The sequence below is a fragment of the Schistocerca piceifrons genome, chromosome 6 (assembly GCF_021461385.2).
Source record: "Schistocerca piceifrons isolate TAMUIC-IGC-003096 chromosome 6, iqSchPice1.1, whole genome shotgun sequence".
Lineage (NCBI taxonomy): Eukaryota > Metazoa > Arthropoda > Insecta > Orthoptera > Acrididae > Schistocerca > Schistocerca piceifrons.
Window position 1 is genome coordinate 474,092,659 of NC_060143.1, and position 19,871 is coordinate 474,112,529.

General features: G+C 39.5%; 1 protein-coding gene across 3 annotated transcripts in view; it reads right to left on the reverse strand.

Annotated features, from left to right (window-relative positions):
- Nucleotides 1-8,276: 8,276 nt before the first annotated feature.
- The window catches only part of LOC124802406 (serine palmitoyltransferase 2), a 420,470-nt gene continuing 408,875 nt past the window's right edge, over nucleotides 8,277-19,871 (reverse strand). For all 3 annotated transcript variants that reach the window (XM_047263163.1, XM_047263162.1, XM_047263161.1), the window contains exon 12: nucleotides 8,277-12,772. In XM_047263163.1, coding sequence (XP_047119119.1) covers nucleotides 12,668-12,772 — 105 coding nt within the window. In that variant the 3' untranslated portion in view covers nucleotides 8,277-12,667. The remainder of the gene's footprint in view (nucleotides 12,773-19,871) is intronic.

The following is a 19,871-nucleotide window of genomic DNA, read 5'->3' on the forward strand; positions in this document are numbered from 1 at the left end:
AGAAGTAAGCACTGCTTTAAGAGTTTCTATTAGCAAGCAAATTCTAACATTGTAACTTTTCATGGAAGATCGCATGGAACTCCAACATCAAATCAACTGCTGATATGGAACAACAGTACCTCTGGCACCTGGCGCAAACTCCTTGACAGCTGTGAAGAACATAGTAATCGACGATCTTGGCTGCTACATCAGCCCCTTGGTGTAACTGGAGCATCATCCAAAAACCTTGCAGGAAAGTGCATTTGACATCCATAGTATGTTCTTTGTTCAGATAGTTGATCTGTTTTGGGTAGTTGCACTTCTACTTAAGGCTGATTTTGCAGCATGAGTGTTGGCGGCACTTCTGGAAATATGTATGCAGGTTTCAGTCTGTCGATTGAGACCATAGTGGCCTTAACAGTATGCCCAGAGTTTGTGCTCCTCGTTTGATGACACAGTATGGGCCTGTATGTAGGGGCTGTAATGATGGTTTGACACCATTGGTTCATCATGACAAGTGTGTATTTTTGCTAGTCACAGCGTACATAGGTAGGCGTTTTTTGGTGCCTTGATGCTTGATGATGGTGAACATGTACAATATGTTCCCACAGGTGACAAATGAAGTCTGACTGCTCATGGTTAGGCAGGTGTATGGAATATGAGTTGATGAACTCCCCAGCCTGTCAAAGTGCTTCACCACACACAAGCTCCATTGGTAATGAATCCAAGTCCGGTTCGTATGTGGTGCGGAGACCAGGAAAAACCATGGGTAGGCAGTTGTCCAATTAGTGCCATGACACATCAGTGGAGCCTTTAAAGAAATATGCCAACATTCATTCATATTATTGCTCGCTGGGTGGTAGCTGGTTGTCCAATGATGGAGAGTGCCATATATTTACTAAGTTTAGTAAACAATTCTGACTCAAATTGCTGGTCATGGTCTGTAGTGATGTGCAGCGGACAATCAAAGTGCAAAACCTAATTTGTTGCAAATGCAAAGGCTATACTTTTTGCCAATACATTGTCAACTGGCACAGCTTCTGGCCAAAGAGTGAAACAATCAACTTGTGTTAATTACACTGACCGTTTCATGGTGGGAGTGGTCCTACTACATTGATGTGCACATGTGCAAAGCATATTGTCACATGTGGGAAATCTCTCTCTGGTACATGCATGTGAAGCAATATCTTACTGTGCTGACATGAGGACACACACAAGCCCATTCATGACAATCCCTTTGCATACCAGGCCAGATGAAACGTTTCGAAACCAGTCAAGTTGATGATCTGACGCCAGGGAGGCATAGACTGTGAAGGTTGCCAAAATCATGGGGGGCAGAATGTGGGTGGCAGGAAAGGACAAGACCTTCCTCTTGAAATGTCACAATATAGCTTCATGTATGAACCAGGCACATCAACCTGTTGTAAATGAAGGGTGGAAGACCCATTGTTCAGTAGTTTCTGATTAGTTCTTGTGCCTTTTCAAATGGGTCAAATAGCTCTGAGCACTATGGGACTTCACATCTGAGGTCATCAGTCCCCTAGAACTTATAACTACTTATACCTAACTAACCTAACGACATCACACATACACATGCCTGAGACAGGATTCGAACCTGCGACTGTAGCAGTCGCGCGGCTCCAGACTGAAGTGCCTAGAACTGCTCGGCCACATTGGACGGCTGCCTTTTCAAAATCAATAACATTGTTTCACTGCTAACTCGGGACTGACAGTCAGTGACCACATTGTCAAAGCCTGAAACATGGTAGACGTCAGTACTGAACTGGTCAATGAGCTCCAAATGGTTATACTGTCATAGTGAACACTCATTCTTCCTGAAGGTATAGGGAAGCAGCTCATGACCTAAAATACAATAAACTCTCTGGCTTCCAACTGGGGACAAAAGTACTTGATTGATTCATGGGCAGCACATAGCTTCCAACTGTAAGTGCTCCATTTTTGCTGACTGAGTGGTTAGCACACTGGACTTGCATTTGGGAGGGCAACGTTTCAAACCTCTGTCCAGCCATCCTGATTTACGTTTTCTGTGATTTCCTTAAATTGCTTCCGGCAAACACTGCGATGGTTCCTTTGAAAGGGCATGGCCGATTTCCGTCTCTAAACCCGATGGTATCTATGACCTTGCTGTTTGGTTCCCTCCCCCAAATCAATCACTTCTGTTGTGAGTGAGTGGCTGCCAAGCACCATCGACTTGCTGTTGCAATACTAAACTGTAAGAGGCTGACTAGCCTCAAACACGGGTGCAAGAGGTGCATCCAGTGTGGTGTGTACTAGGAGGACAGAATTTGCTAAGCAGAGCTCACTGCATCTGTCTATTGTGTCAGTGAATTCCCCTTAGTCTTAGGTCCAGAAACTGCTGCAGTCAGTGGTTCTTGCAACTCAGCTCAGCGGAGCAGATGATGCCAGTAATAACCCAAGAAAGAGTGTAATTCTTTGATGGTTTCTGACCACAGGATCTTCATAACATCTCCTACTTTCTCGGGTAGTGGCAATGACACTGCTGATAAAAACAGATGACCAGAAGGTAATCTGTGGTTTACAAAAAACACACTTTGACATTATTTAACATCATGCCATCCTGTTCTAAGCATTTGAGAAGTTTCATCAAATGTTGGTGGTGCTGTTCTGCAATGGCTGAAATGATGAGGATGTCATCTAGGCACACAAAACAGAATGACAACCCCTGCAACACATAGTCTCTGAATCTTTGCAAGACTGAGCAGAGTTCGTAAACCAAAAGTCATGAAGAGAATGATTATGGCTGTTTTTGGAATGTCTTTGTCTGTCATAGGAATTTGCATAAAAGCTTTTGCCAAGTCCAGCACACTAGCCACAGTTGCACTATGCAGCGCGTGGGTGGAATCTCTTAACAGAGGTACTGGATACCTGTTCAGGATCGTCCTTGCATTAAGTGCACAATAACCACCACGCAGGTGCTGCATGCCATTGTTGAACACTAAATGGTGAGGTGACAATCACAGAAGGGCGAATAATACCTTCCTTGATCATCAAGTCACATTCTGCTTCTGTGGTAGAAAGATGATCAGGAGCTGAACATCGAGAGTAACATGAAGCTGATGGCCCATTGATTTGATACAATGCACAGTGTTGTTACATACCTCTCTTGGATCACACAGTGTTCACATTGTCGTTGGAAACTTTTCAAGCAACTCAGTGTATTTCATTCCTTTGGCTACACGAGTTCAGCACTGTGTCAGAATCAAGCTGTTGGAAGTCCAGTGATGCTATTGACGAGTCTCATATTCATGGCATCCCACAGTAGATGATATTGTGCCAGGAAGTCAGCAACAGTAGAATTCCAGGTGAAAGCACGGTGCAGTTGCAAGTCCAGCTCAGTACACTGTGTACCGCATGTCACTATACATGACTTGCTTGTGTCAGAAGGAAGTTGGTGGCTAACAATTGTAGAGTAAAGTCTATGAATAAATGCAAAAGTTTTAGCCACAGTCCACAAGAAATTTTCACCCAGTCTTTCAATTGCTGACAAAGAGACAATGATACTTCAATCAGCAGTCAGATGTGCCTCTGTCCGACTGCCGCTGCAGTTTGGGTAGGTGTAAGGTGGTATGTGCTTGTGTACCTACTGTCTAAATTCCCAGTGATACCAGCATACACCAAGTAGCTGCTTTGCACCATTCGGGGCCGACAAGTTCTTCGTGGAATGACTAAGTTATCTCCTGTGACAATGCACTCTGGTGTTGCAATAAGAAAGCAGTTCACTTACCTGTTTAACCAGTGTGTGGACCTTATATGAGAGTCCTGAGGGGCAATCAAAATCTGCAACTGTCACCGCTGATGACAAAGTGCATAGTGCTACTACTGCATTGACTGATAGCAGCTTCATTACTTCTCAAATATTTCAGCTAGATCTGCAAAAGTGTCTGATGGCAGTTCCGACTGAAGCACTATTATAGCTTTAACCTGGGCTATGAGATGGCTACTCCAAAGTGTTTGTTGCAGTGTGTGTCGGGTACGGTTCCTGTGTGCAGCTTTGCTGTGTAGGTGTCTCAGATATTGTGATGGCTTTCTGTTGCCTATATCTTCCTGTAGGCCAGAATGGAGATAATCTTACAGAAAGTCTCAATACTAACGGTTCTTCAGCAGGCACAAAGTCTTTCACTTTCAGGAAAAAATTCTTTGTTCATTCTTGAAAGTTTGTACTGCTTCTTTTGGTCCTTTTAGGCTGTTCACGTCATGTGGAATCATGTTGCAGGTCAAAAATGTTGGCACAGCCATCCAAACTAAACTTTTTCATGTTCTAGAAAGTCGACCAAAAATAGCACATGAAATATGAACACTAGTACCAGGAATAATAAACTTTTATTAACGCAACACAGAAGAAGGATTTGAGCCTACTTTTTGTGTTAGATCAGCACTAGTAGGGTTCTTTCTCTATTAGCAAGGAAGTTCTAACACTGCCACTTTTCATGGAACACTAGGAACAAATCAATCGCCAGTACAGAACAGCAGCACCTCTGGCGACTGGCACATGAACTCTTTGACAGCTGTGACAAACCCACTGTAGACTACTACTCCTTAAGCTTCAATTAGCTTCACTTTTGGGATGTTATTGGTTTCCTTAATAACAATCTGTGTTTCTTATTAATCTCTTGTACTTTACAAGCATCTAAACAAATCTCTGAATGCTTGTAAAATTTTCTTATGCTCATTACTGTGCCAGCTTAAACTGATGAGCCACAGCTTGTGACCAACAGAAAGCTTTCTGGACAATGTGTGGCTGACTTTACCAAGACAGACATCCAAGGATAGAAGAGAAAAGCAGAGGCCCATCAAGGTCTGTAATGCCAAAGAAGAATAAGAATATAAGTTCAGCTATCTCTCTCGGGATTTTAACTGTGCCATCTCATTCTCTCACAGATATTTCTGGATAGTATAGTTTCACTCAGAGTAGGTCGACTGTAATTTTCCCATCACTGTTTACTAGAAGCCATTGCCTTCTTTAATATTTTCTTTCTTTTGATATCTTCGCACTTGTAATACCTTTGCTGTTTGCCTAATAGCCTTTGTTAAAAAATTGTATCTGTGCTCTGTTTACTATAATCTTCATTTTCTGACTTGCTCAATTTGACTTTGAGGAGCGTTTCTTCAGTCTTACTTGATAAATCTATTTCTCTCTACCTTTATGTTTATTTTTGTTTTGGGCATTACTAGTCTTTGATTACTTGAAATTCTAAACTGGTTTAAGATTACAATACGCTGTCATAAATTATAAATTCCCTACTACCTGAGAAAACATAGTTAATTTCATTATTACTCCTATTTGATCCTTGCCAAATCAACTCCATTTTCTTTTCATCAGTAAGTGTGCACTACGAGCAAACATGTGCCCCTTCACAATTTCTACCAATGCCTTATCTCTACCATACGTAGTTCCCCACTGAGAAATCATTCTTTAGTGTTTGTCTTACTTTTGCATTAATATTCTCCTTATTACCTTGTCATGAGAATTGCTGTCATCTACTAACTTCTGTATGTCCTTGTACGGGTATTCGCTGATCTCCTGAAAATGTGAGCAAGTAGAATTCAATAATTTCCATGAAATATTTTTAACAAGTGCAACTTTTCTGTCAGTCCCTCCAATATTTGTAATATTTCACAAAAGAAATTATTTGTTTAAGAAGGTACATGTGCTCAGAACAGTGTTTATTAAAACCAATACTACACCCAAACACTCAGGGCATCTAATTTTAGAAAGGACAACATATTCTGCTTGAACTTTTATTTAATGTAACAAAAAAACAATCAGTCTAGATTGAAAATGGTGTCTTTTTTTCTGGTAACCATTTCAGTTCCAGAGACACCATCTTCAGGCCAATATGTGTCTCCATTGATGACACATAGAGCCAATGTACAGAGCAACTGTACATGCTAAGAGGCAACTGTTGTCAACTGCCAGCATGTGAAATAGCTCCACAGGTCAGCAAGATGCGCGCGTGCCCGCCACGCACACACACACACACACACACACACACACACACACACACACACACTGGTCTCAAGGTGGTCTATCTATGATTGAAACTGGTTACCAGAAGAATAAACACCCTCTGCGATCTAGCTGATCGTTTTTCATTAAATTACCTACATGTTTACTGTTGTTCCAGTTATGACTTTAAAAAAATATTCGGTCCTTACTTCATGTAAGGGTACTTTTTCTGTCATCTTGTACATACAGAATGTTTAAATATGAATTTCACAACAAGTGTCCTCTTAAATGGAAAGCTGCACTGATGCACTTCATGAACTATCATTTGAAAAGGGCAATGTGGGCCAAAGTCACAACTGTAATGACTAAATGAATTACAGCTCAGGAGGAAAATAATGTACTTTCTAAAATACTGCAGGACTGTGGACCCAGTAAACAGAAATAATGACATCTAATTGTTCAGCATATCGCACATCATTAGCAAACTGTTCATCAAAATGAATGAGAACTTTTTACTTTGCCCAGTTTTTCTAGACTTCTGCTTATACGTTTTTCAGACTGTGTAATATGTCACATGATTAGATGCACGCATTGCTTGTTGTCATCTGACATATACAGGGTGATGAAAAAAAAAAAGTGTTCCATATTTTGAGAAGTGGTTGTGTGGACCAAAACATGCCAAAAATGGCCACTAAACATGGGCTGTAAAATGCTTACTTTATGAGCTAGGAGCACTTGTTCATCTTCAGTAGCACACATCTCTTCCACTCCAAGCTCTCTGCTTTTATGAACAACCTACAGAATGCACTAAACAAACGACACATTCATCTATTCGTCAGTTGATAGAGCACGCAGTAAACGAGTTAGTGTTATTACTGTAAACTGTATTCATATTTTGGGTTAAGTGGAGTGCATTCCGTAGTTCTATTGGAACTAGTTTCTTGTTTTAATAAGTCTGTGAATTGCTTTTACAATGTATCTTTGCACTTACCTGCATAATGGAGGCCTATTATTCCACACAGCAAACGGCAGATATGCTCTCTGTTATGGTCTGGCAAATGGAAGCAACCGTCAAGCCTGTGTCCATTATACTGTGTAATACTAGCAATCAGATTAACTGGTGCAAGATATCTCCAGTTTGTATCAAATGACTTGTCTGGTCTGCTAGAGGAGGTATCACTTCAACAACAGCTGGAGATGTGGTTCACGCATAATGGAACACTAGTACATTTTCTCCTAAATGTACGAGAACACCTCACATTTAATAGAGGCAATAGATTGGTTGAGGTGGTCTACTGTCTTAGGCAGACCATTCCCCTCAATCCTAATCCACTGTATTTTTCATTGTGGGGACACTTGAAACCTTTGGTGTAAGCATGTCCTTTTAATGATGTACTAACACCAAAAGACTGTCATTACTGCCTGCCAGAGCAACGTGTCCAACTGGGAGTTTTTCAGAAAGTGTGTGTCTCCGTAAGAGTTCAAACAGAAGCATGCTTTACTGTGACTCACAAGTGCAGGTCGTATGTAATAGCAAACAGATTACATTAAAGGCTCTGCTGTTCCCAAGTAATAGAGTAATGTGTTCTTGTTTGTTTACTCAGTCTGCAGTCTTTTTTTTTAATAGCAAAGAGCATGCAGCAGAAGACGTGTTTCGCAGTAGTAAAGATGAATAAGTGCTCATCACTTTTATGGTATGAATTTCAGACCCCATGTTCCCTTGTTCTGGTCCATAGTGCCTCCTCTTAAAATCCAAAATAGTTTTCTTCAGTGTCTTGTACTCTGAGACTTGTCCACTTGAAAATGGTTACCTAGATGTCATTAGTGAGTAATCTTTGCTATTGTTCACTTCCATTACCAACAGAAATGTTACCTTTCAAGGAAGTTTGAAGACCTTGGAACCAACACTGAAAGTACTAACTAAATTGTAATAGTTTAAAATTTTCTTGTTTACAACAGACCCTTCACACAATATGTTCTGCATGTACTTCAATAAAGTCATCATTTAAATTTAAAACATGTATAATTTAGCACCATCTGCCATAAAGTAATTTGCAGAAAGCTGTTAAATACGACTGCTGAATTTGGAAAAGGTGTTACAAGTGCTAACAGTACACAGTGATTCAGATATGTGCTCAGGAATTTGCCTCAATATCCAAGTGAGAGAGGAATATTTGCTTGATCACAGTTGTTGCATTTCTCTAACCAATTTCTGTAAATGTGATTTCAATTAACAAACAATTCTTTGTCAGGAACAACTAGCAAACAGTATTGCACTGCTTCTTCAGGATGTATCTAGAAGAGTGTGTTACAACATAACAAATTTCAATTTATTTTAATTCAATTTTTCTTCTTACAAAGTTGTATAACAAAGTATGCTGCTGTGATAAGTGAGAAATTTTACTTGTACACTACAGCTCCTTGGTCTATTAACTGAGATACAAATAATTCCAAGCGATAAAAAGAAGCACTTACAAAGCACATTCAAATGTTTGTATTGTTTCTTCCTGAGGCTGTACCATATTGCTGAACATCCATTTTAATACTTTGTAACAAAGTTAATTTTGCTACGTTCTGTTGCACAAGGCACAACATTACATCAGGAATCAATATCACAGTTATGTTCATGCATAGGTTTCAAAATTACAAAATGACTCTTTTCTTATTAAAAAAGGCAGACTGAATAAATACAAAAATTTTGATTTAATACTAGAAACAGAACATATTTCAAAACAGTTATTTTAATGCAAAAATTCCCAGTCTTTTTCAACTATAGAAACTCAACAGAAATAAAATCGAATAATAATCCTTTCTACCGATGGTCACAGTTCTTCTTTATATATTCTAAACTTTCTCCCTTTCTACTTTTTAACATATCCTGAAATTAACATATGGTCCCCTGATTTTTTTTCTCAGATATCTTAATAATTTTTCACAGTTCTTTATAACCTCGGTTTGTACTGATAGACAAGTCTCCCCAGTTACACGAAAATACCTTGTACACAGTGACATGTAATTAATTCAATTAAACCAGTGTTTTACAGCCCAACATTAACAAAAACAGGTAATTGGATGAAGAAGAAAGTAAAGAATATTCGAAGCCAAGAGGAGCCAAAAATATGTATGAAATTGTCAAACCAATTATTCAATCAATCAAACAAACTCATAAAACTAGATCAGTAGATTTCAATCAAAATTAAGTCAAGGAACTAAATCAGCAAAGTTTGTAAAACAATTTTTACGGCAAAGTTTCCTTCATAAAGTGTGAGTTTGGCTACTGAACTGCATTATACAATGTGATTAATTTCTCCCTTTTTATCATCCTTTCTTCCTTTTAAAAAGTTGTAGTTTTAAGCAGAGACACAAATTACAACCACAGCACATTCAAATGTTTGTATTGTTTCTTCCAACTGTTCTTAAGAAACCCCTGGAACATAAATGCCACATTTCCTATTTTCTTGTAGACCAATAAGTAAATTCAGTTTCAAATTTTTTCATCATTCAAGATTAATCTTCCATATTTTACTCTGTTTGCCAGCCATCACTCCCCTCCCCACACAACCATCCTCTGCAACCCAGTATACAGTTCATTGCACAGCAATATTAAACGCAAAATACGAACTAGTGTTCACCACAGTTTCCACACTCCAGTTCAGTTCAGTTCAGTTCAGTTCAGTTCAGTTCAATTCTGTGACCATACTGCAGTATAGGATGATTAAAATATCTACTAACACACACCCACTTACATTCCCAAAGTTTCAACACTTTCTTTCAAATGTACTCGTATTTCTCTACCAAACTTAACACTGGAACACACTTTACATAAAATTTAACTTTAGTATAATACACACATCTGGCAGCAGTGAATGACTGAAAACACAGACAGTAAGTGTATAAATTATATAATCAAAACTCTTAATACAAGTAGTCATTTACTGCATTTTTGGTAACAATGAACATTATTAAACTCAGTTAATTAGACTAGATACATGAGTGACAGCACTTCTGAGACTAAAGGCCCATCCTCACACAACTAACTATTTGCTATTTCAATAAAGGAATGCTTCAAAGATTACTGCTTCACAAGCTGATTTCAGTAAGCAATTTTTCAGGTTCTCGGAATACTGAAAGGTCATTGCACAAATACTCTTGTTATGTTGAACATGAAAATTACCAAGATTTGTGAAGGGACCCCAAGTTAGGAAAATGAAATATGATTAGATTCAAAACATTTAAAATGCAAATGAGTAAGTAGCTACTCATTTGGGGTAATACTGTATTTCAAATGTAGCACAATATACAGCTCATGTTTCATACCATAAAACGCATTTCCATATCGTGGACTGAAAGACGGAACCACACTGCTTAATGGAACATGATTCTCAGTGTTGTGCCATGAGAATTGCCACAGTCAGTTGTTGAGCTTTTCAGTTATATTAGAAAACCATTAGCAAAAGACACACTTTTTTTAAACTACTACTATGTGTGTATGCTCCGTGAGAAAAATTTTAAAACACAGAGATCTTTGGCAGTGATGACTTGAGTGAAGTTTCATATAAAGCCTGTAGAACAATTCCTGTTACATCTGTTTAAAACCGGAGTCAATACCACAATCACTGGATTATTGTGTGTGTTTCATGTAATAGCCTTAGTATTGTACTTAAAGAGCCCGCTTCAGACTGCAGTAAATGTGCTGCAAATATTTTTAAAATAGTTGGTGGTGAACTGCACTATAACAGTTCGAAAATTTCTGTGTTTTCAAGTCAACTTTTTGAGGCACTCTTCTGCAATATATGACTTCTGATACTCCATCTTTTTCATGTTACCTGCTCAGAATGAATCTAATCAAGTTAGATGACAACACAGTAGTTAATGAATGGAACATTTGATTTCTTTCTGTTCCTTACTTTCGACTTTAAGATAATATGCTGTCCCAAATGTGGATACTTATCCAATGTCCTCACAAGTGACCATTATCACAAAAAATGTTACCTCGCAAATTCTGCACAATCGAGTCTCTAGTCCATACCAATGTGAGACACACACCAATGGGATCCCCTTTTGTAGACACACCATCCACATAAAATGCAACATTTCCCTCCAAATTTATTATTAAAATGACTTGAACCAAAAATCAATGCAGCTTTTGTGGGTCTTGTCATTTGTAGGAAGACTTATCTGACCAAAAACCATATTCTTATAAAAAGAGATTAGTTGCATTGAAAAAACTACCAGGAGACACAAAAACAAGTATATGGAAAACAGAACACTCCCAGAGATGAATACTAAGCTGATAAATCCTACCACAATGAATTCAGTCTTGCAAAACAATGATCTTCAAGAATCTATGTGGCTTGAACTTTGAATTCTTGATTAGAAACTGCCAATGAAACAGCAAATGGAGAAACTAAGCTTTTACACATACAGATCTGCAGGGTGGTGTTCTATAACATACACTGTGTTGTGTCACGAAAAATTACATTAACTTTATTGTGCACCTCATCTAAATCTAATTTCCTCCAGTATCTCTCCACAAAATTAAATGTAGACTTCTGTGGACCTATCTATCACAGACGCATTCTAAATCTAGTGGCAAAAAGTTTGTTAGACCAATAACAGAAACTGGTTTACTCCGCTAATTAATGACTGTTGAAACTAACAGACAAGCACAAAATCAGCCAAGTCACCAGTTGTAATGGATGCATGCTCAACATGCACATAATTAAGAATCTGCACTGAATTCTTAAGGAACATATCCAATGTCACATTTTCACTATCATACCAATTTTCAGCTCTCTCAAATTGTAATATATGACCATTTTGATTACACAGGCACCATTCAGGAAAGTATTGTCATCCAGTATACAATTTCAAAAAAGAAAGGGCAAATCCATAAAAAGTATTCTACGTAATTAAAACAAAGGAGCAACAAAACAATCTTCCAGCTAGAACTTTTACTTCCACAATAAAAAACAATTTCATACTGTAAATATATATATGTATCTTGATGAGACTCAGAACTGAACACACATTCAAAACAGAAATTACAAACATTAGAGTTGTGCATTTCTATAATACTTTAGTATAATTTTCTAGACTTTTACAGTACAGCATTGCACTGCAATCTTTCACTCAATTTTTTTTTCAGTCAATCCAAATATGCACTATATGGGTATCAGTTAAACAACATGTCATATACTTCAAAAAGGCATAAAAATTTAAAAATACATGGATACAAAGTTCATAGAACTTATATGTATATGTACATCAATTCCAAGCTGGAAAACTTGTGGACAAATTACACTCAATAATAAAAAAAACTGCAAATAACACAAACAGATTCATAAAAAGAAACAAGAAATGCATGGTGCTGCAAACAGCTTATTTCGTACAAAGGCAGACTCTGTATTAAATAACACAACAAAAACACACAGTTTATATAAAATGTGAAGATATAAATTACACTTTTTTTGATATGTATCATAGGTTATGACAGTAAACCAATGGAACTATCACTGAAGTGCACCAGCAGGATCAGCAAAAGCAACACCAACCACAGTATGAATAATGTGCCATGAATATGCTGAATATACGTCACACATATCTATCGGGAAGTTAGTTTGTGATTACTGTAAGCATAACCTGAAACACATCTGGTGGAGCAATAAATGCATATTCATGAAAACAGTTTTACTATGCTCATTCCACTGCTTCATCTCCATACTGAATGGTGCCTTTCTCGCGAGGAAGCTGTGAATATCTTAATCCCAAATTGTCAGAAATTTCTTCAATCACTTTCAGTGCCTGTAACAAAAGGAGAAAAGTGTGTGTACATAATGGTACAGATAAGATGCTGCTTACATGTGGTATCTGCTCGTATGTTAGAATACTGCATCAAATGACTCAATGGAACATTCCTTCACTATCTGAATTCTAAATTACAACAGATGTGCTACAATTGTTAATGGCTTTGTATGAATACATCAGAGCACACCCTCTTAGAAACAAGGCTGAGCAAATGGTTATTTCAGAAATGTTTCTGTTTTAATACACAACGTGGGCACTATGCCTCTTATCTACACTAATATTAATTTGTGTGTACTGAGAGGATAGCCACAATAAAAAAGCTACTAATTTTAATTTTAAAGTTATTAACTATTGTCATATTCATTACCATTTGTAACGTGTAATGTCAAAAAGAACTCCTAGGCATAGCATAAAGCTCAATAATAATAATAATAATAATAATAATAATAATAATAATAATAAACCCCGTGGAGGCCCGGGAAAAGAATAGGCCTTCGGTATGTTCTGCCAGTCATAAAAGGCGATGAAAAGAACAAACCACTAATAGGGCTAACCCCCCTTTTAGTGCGATTAGTTGGTTCAGGACAGAACTAATGAAGCCTCGGACAAACGCTGCCGTGGTTGGGGACAACGCTTGAACCCTATGCCCATCCACAATGGTAATGACACTGCTAGCCACACGGAAAATGATTTAAATCCAAATAGAGGTGTTTTGCAGGATATGCTTCCTGCAACCACTCTAGAAGGAACACAAAGACAGAGGATGAGATGGTCAGATGAAGTTAACCGACACCTCATGTTCTGTTATTACCAAGCAACAAACTTAGGAACAAACACAACTGGATACAGATCACAAGTATACACAACATTTATTACCAGATACCCAGAATTAAAATTTTTAACAGAACAACGACTAGCTGATCAGATCCGTGTAGTAATCAAAAATAGCAGGATACCCCAGTCAGAGTTAGAAAACATCAAACAACAAGTACAACAAATACTAGAACAAAATAATGTGCAATCAGAAGAAGAAGAAAATACAGTAATGGACTCAAACATCTCAGAGCAATCAAACAAAGAACAGCACGCATCAATTAAACAATCAGAGGAAAATGAAATCTTAAGACAGCCACCAGAACAAGCACAAATAGAACATGAAGTGACACACATGTTAGATATAGAAGAAAAATTTCAGCCGACATATATAGAATACAAAGACACAAATACAGACATTAGACCATTCTTGCATAGACCGCCAAATAACCCACAAGTCGAAACAACAATAAAAACTATCAACACAATCATACACAACAAAATAAATGAAAACACAACTATGGACGAGTTACAACTACTGGTTTACATAGGAGCACTCACTACACTAAATATACACACTAGGCAGAGGTCAGAACCAACCAAGACACAGAAGAAACCCACAAAACCAGCATGGCAACACAGGCTACAGATCAGAATAGAAAAACTGAGGAAAGACATCGGACAGCTAACACAATTTATAAGAAATGAAATATCAGACAAAAACGAAAAAGGTTAGGTAAAATCTCACAACAAGAAGCGATAGAGCAGTTAGATGAAAAGATGCAGAAATTACAAGCATTGGCCAAACGTCTTAGAAGATACAAAAAAAGTGAAAATGGAAGGAAACAAAACCAAACATTCAACACAAACCAAAAGAAATTTTACCAGACAATAGATAACACACACATTAAAATAGACAATCCACCAAACATAAGAGACATGGAACACTTCTGGAGCAACATACGGTCTAACGCGGTACAGCAAAACAGGCATGCACGGTGGATACAAGCAGAAACAGACACATACAAGATGATACCACAAACACCTGAAGTGATAATTTTGCAACATGAAGTCACCCAAGCAATTAATTCTACTCACAATTGGAAAGCCCCTGGAAAAGATAAAATAGCAAATTTCTGGCTAAAGAAGTTCACCTCAACACATTCACATCTAACTAAATTATTTAACAGTTACATTGCAGACCCATACACATTCCCTGATACACTTACACATGGAATAACTTATCTCAAACCTAAAGATCAAGCAGACACAGCAAACCCAGCTAAATATCGCCCCATAACATGCATACCAACAATATACAAAATATTTACTTCAGTCATTACACAGAAATTAATGACACATACAACACAGAACAAAATTATAAATGAAGAACAAAAAGGCTGTTGCAAAGGAGGACAAGGATGTAAAGAGCAACTGATAATAGATGCAGAGGTGACATATCAAGCTTAAACTAAACAAAGGTCGCTACACTACGCATACATTGATTACCAAAAAGCTTTTGATTGTGTACCCCACACATGGTTACTACAAATATTGGAAATATACGAAGTAGATCCTAAATTGATGCAGTTCCTAAACATAGTAATGAAAAATTGGAAAACCACACTTAATATCCAAACAAATTCAAATAATATCACATCACAGCCTTGCTCTGAACCCACTACCCAACATGCTAAATAATACAAATTATGGATACAATATTACTGGAACATACCCACACAAAATCACACATTTGCTATACATGGCTGATCTAAAACTACTGGCAGCAATAAATCAACAACTCAACCAATTACTAAAGATAACAGAAGTATTCAGCAATGATATAAATATGGCTTTTGGAACAGACAAATGTAAGAAAAATAGCATAGTCAAGGGAAAACACACTAAACAAGAAGATTACATATTGGATAACCACAGCGACTGCATAGAAGCGATGGAAAAAACAGATGCCTATAAATATCTAGGATACAGGCAAAAAATAGGAATAGATAATACAAATATTAAACAAGAACTAAAAGAAAAATATAGACAAAGACTAACTAAAATACTGAAAACAGAATTGACAGCAAGAAACAAGACAAAAGCTATAAATACTTATGCTATACCAATATTGACCTATTCATTTGGAGTAGTGAAATGGAGTTACACAGACCTAGAAGCACTCAATACACTTACACGATCACAATGTCACAAATATAGAATACATCACATACATTCAGCAACAGAAAGATTCACATTAAGCAGAAAGGAAGGAGGAAGGGGACTTATCGACATAAAAAACCTACATTATGGACAGGTAGACAATTTAAGAAAATTCTTTATAGAACAAGCAGAAACTAGCAAAATACACAAAGCAATCACTCATATAAATACATCGGCTACGCCACTACAATTTCATAACCACCTCTACAACCCTTCAGATCACATAACATCAACAGATACGAAGAAAGTGAATTGGAAAAAGAAAACACTACACGGCAAGCACCCGTATCATCTAACACAGCCACACATAGATCAAGACGCATCCAACACATGGCTAAGAAAAGGGAATATATACAGTGAGATGGAAGGATTCATGATTGCAATACAGGATCAAACAATAAACACCAGATATTACAGCAAGATTCCAATACAACAACAGATAAATGCAGACTTTGCAAACAACACATAGAAACAGTAGATCACATCACAAGCGGATGTACAATACTAGCAAATACAGAATACCCCAGAAGACATGACAATGTAGCAAAAATAATACATCAACAACTTGCCATACAACATAAACTAATAGAACAACTGTTGTGACTCGCCGATCATTCAAAGCGCCGCCGCGCAATTACGCGCGTCCTCTATGTGCGGCGCTGTCTGCCAGCCATGCAGCAGCTGCGCCACCTAAGCGGCCAGCCGAGCAGTGGCCGCTAGACTGGGCCTCAGTGCTCATTCGAATGCTAACGTGTACACAGGTCTTGCCTGTCAACTTACTCTGTGACTTATGTGTGTTGTGTCGTTCTGAAATATATTTGTTAAACTTGACGTTATAGCAATTGGCGACGAGGATGGGATTTTTCCTTTTCACCGTTGACCCACAGGGTTCCATGGCTACTGTCGAGCAACTATTGCAAAATCTCCTTGAACAGCAAACGCTTCTAACAGCGGCGATTCGCGATTTCGTCGCGGCGTCAAATGTGGGGCGTTTCTCGTCATTGGCTGTACCTCCTTTTCCTCCTTACAACGAGACGGCAGAAGACTGGTCTGATTATGAGAAACGTCTTCGACAGCACTTCTTAGCATTTCATGTCACGGACGAACAACCATGTAAGTCTCTGTTCCTTTCCTGGATTTCACCTCAAATGTATCGGTTGTTGTCGCAATTGGCTCCTCTGAAGGATCCTGAGTCTTTGTCCTTTGCTGAAATGTGCTCACTTCTGTCTGTCTATTTTCAAAAGCAAACGCATGTGGTAGCCTCTCATGTTGCCTTTTATCATTGTCAAAAACAGCCACATCAATCCTATCGTGCTTGGGCTGCTGAACTTCACGGCCTCAGTCGAAAGTGTCAATTTGTTACTGACGTTCACAAAGAATCCTATGCCAATTCTATGGTACAGGATGCTATTATCCGGTCAGCGCCTGACAAAGAAGTTCGACAACGTGCCCTTCAGTTGGCGAATCCTACTCTAGATGAAGTTCTCTCCATTGCGCAGTCTTTTGAAATTTCTCGCGCTGCTGGGGCGCAAATAGAGGCGTGGGGTGATGTCGGGGAAATACAACCTCTGTGCGCTGTTGACGACGCGTGAGGCGCGCCCCTGCCGGCCGACGTGCGCTCCCCCGCGCAGCTTCGGCCTAGCCATAAACAACCCGCTAAGAAACTGCAGCAAAACCCCCGGCAACTTCCTTCATGTCCGCGGTGTTTTACGAAACATTCACGCGAGGATTGTCCCCAACGTTGGGCTGTGTGTCACAATTGCAAAAAGAAAGGTCATGTGTCTTCCGTTTGCAAATCCGACCACATACATAATGTTCATGAACATGACGCTGATTCTGATTCTGTGTTGTCTGTCAATTGCACTTCTTCCCTTTCAGGGAAGTTATTCCTCACTGTCCAAATCCTTGGTCGAGATGTTCGCATGCAAGTGGATACCGGTTCTGCTGCGACTATAATTAATTCTCAGACGTATCTTCAGTTGGGTTCTCCACTCCTGTAACCTGTCACTCGGCAATTACGGACGTACAATAAACAGAAGATTTCTCCCTTGGGACAGTTTAATGCTGAGGTATCTTACAAATCCGTCGTTTGCACTGTTCCCATATTTGTGGTCGACCAGAGCAACGCAGAAAATCTTTTTGGTTTCGATGCCTTTCGCATTTTTGGGTTCTCCATAGATGACTCTGTCAATATTGTCTCTGATGCTATTCCTTATGCTCAACTGGATTCCTTGTCAACAACATTTTCGTCCCTTTTTTCTCCTGGGTTAGGCCGTGCAAACGACTTTGAAGCTCATATCACACTCAAACCCACTGCTCGGCCTAAGTTTTTTCGGGCTCAGCCCATTCCTGTGGCCCTGCATGATCGGGTAAAACGGGAGTTGGATCATCTCACTACTTCAGGGGTCTTGCTTCCTGTCACTTCTAGTGAGTGGTCCTCTCCTGTCGTCGTCGTTGCTAAGCCACATGGTGATATTCGTCTCCGTGGCAATTTCAAAGCCACTGTAAATGCTCAATGCCTCATTGACACTTACCCTATGCCCCGTCCTGAAGAACTGTTCACTAAACTTGCTGGAGGCCAGTATTTTTCTAAAATTGACCTGTCAGAAGCTTATCATCAACTTCCTCTCGACGCTGCTTCCCGGCAGTTTCTGGTCCTTAACACACCTTTCGGCCTCTATCAATACCAACGCTTGCCATTCAGGATTGCTAGCGCTCCTGCTCTCTTTCAGCGATTCTTGGAACCATTATTGCTCCCTGTCCCTGGGTGTATCAATTACATGGACGACATTTTTGTCACTGGCTCCACCACTGAAGAACATCTTCAAAATCTCCGCACACTTTTCCATGTCTTACAGACTGCCGGTCTTAAGTGTAATCTTCAGAAATCACAATTTTTTTCAGGCATCTATCACGTACATGGGGTTTCAACTCTCTCGGGATGGTATTCGTCCACCTCAGCAAACTGTCGCTGCGATCGATGCCCTTCCTCGCCCTACATCTGTTAAGGAACTGCACGCCTTCTTGGGGAAAATAGCATACTATCACAAGTTTTTACCGTCTGCGGCTTCGGTGGCTCAGCCATTGCATCGTCTGTTGCATAAAAACGTGCCTTTTCACCGGCCCGCGTCATGCGATGCGGCTTTCCAGAAATTGAAGACTATGCTGAAACAGGCCCCATGCCTGGCTACTTATCGACCTGGCCAACATCTTGTTCTTGCCACAGACGCCTCTCAATACGGGGTCGGTGCAGTCCTCGTGCACCGTTTTTCTGACGGTTCGGAACAACCCATTGCTTATGCCTCCAAAACTCTCACGGATATCCAACAAAAGTATTCTCAAATTGAAAAAGAAGCTTTGGCCATTATTTATGCTCTTCATAAGTTTGGTGTTTTTCTCTATGGCTCAAAATTTCATCTTGTTACGGATCACAAACCACTTGTTTCCTTGTTTCATCCATCAATGTCACTTCCCGACAAGGCTGCACACCGCCTCCAGCGTTGGGCTCTTTACTTGTCTCGTTTCAATTATGAGATTCATTTCCGGCCAACGGCTCAACATGCAAATGCTGATGCTCTGTCTCGCCTTCCCATGGGTCCTGATCAGGCATTCGATAGGGACGAACTTTTGTGTTTCCACCTGCATGTTGCCGAGCAGCGGGTTGTGGACGGGTTCCCCATCACTGGGGACAGACTGGCGGCTGCTACGGGTTCTGACCCTACCCTCTCCCGGGTTTTACGCTGTATTCAGAAGGGTTGGCCAGATCGTCCGTCCGCTAAGACTTCTGATCCATTGGGGAACTACTGCGCTTTGCGCTACCGCCTCACAGCTAGGGATGGTGTTATCCTCCGCTCCACTGACAATGCTTCGCCGCGTGTTGTTGTACCTGCGTCTTTGCGTGCTTCGGTCTTGCGCCTCCTTCACCAAGGGCACTGGGGTGTGTCTCGCACAAAATCTCTGGTACGCCGTCATGTGTACTGGCCTGGCATCGACTTTGAAATGGCACACATGGTCGCTGCCTGCGGCCCTTGTGCGTCACAGGCCGCTGCCCCGAAGTCAT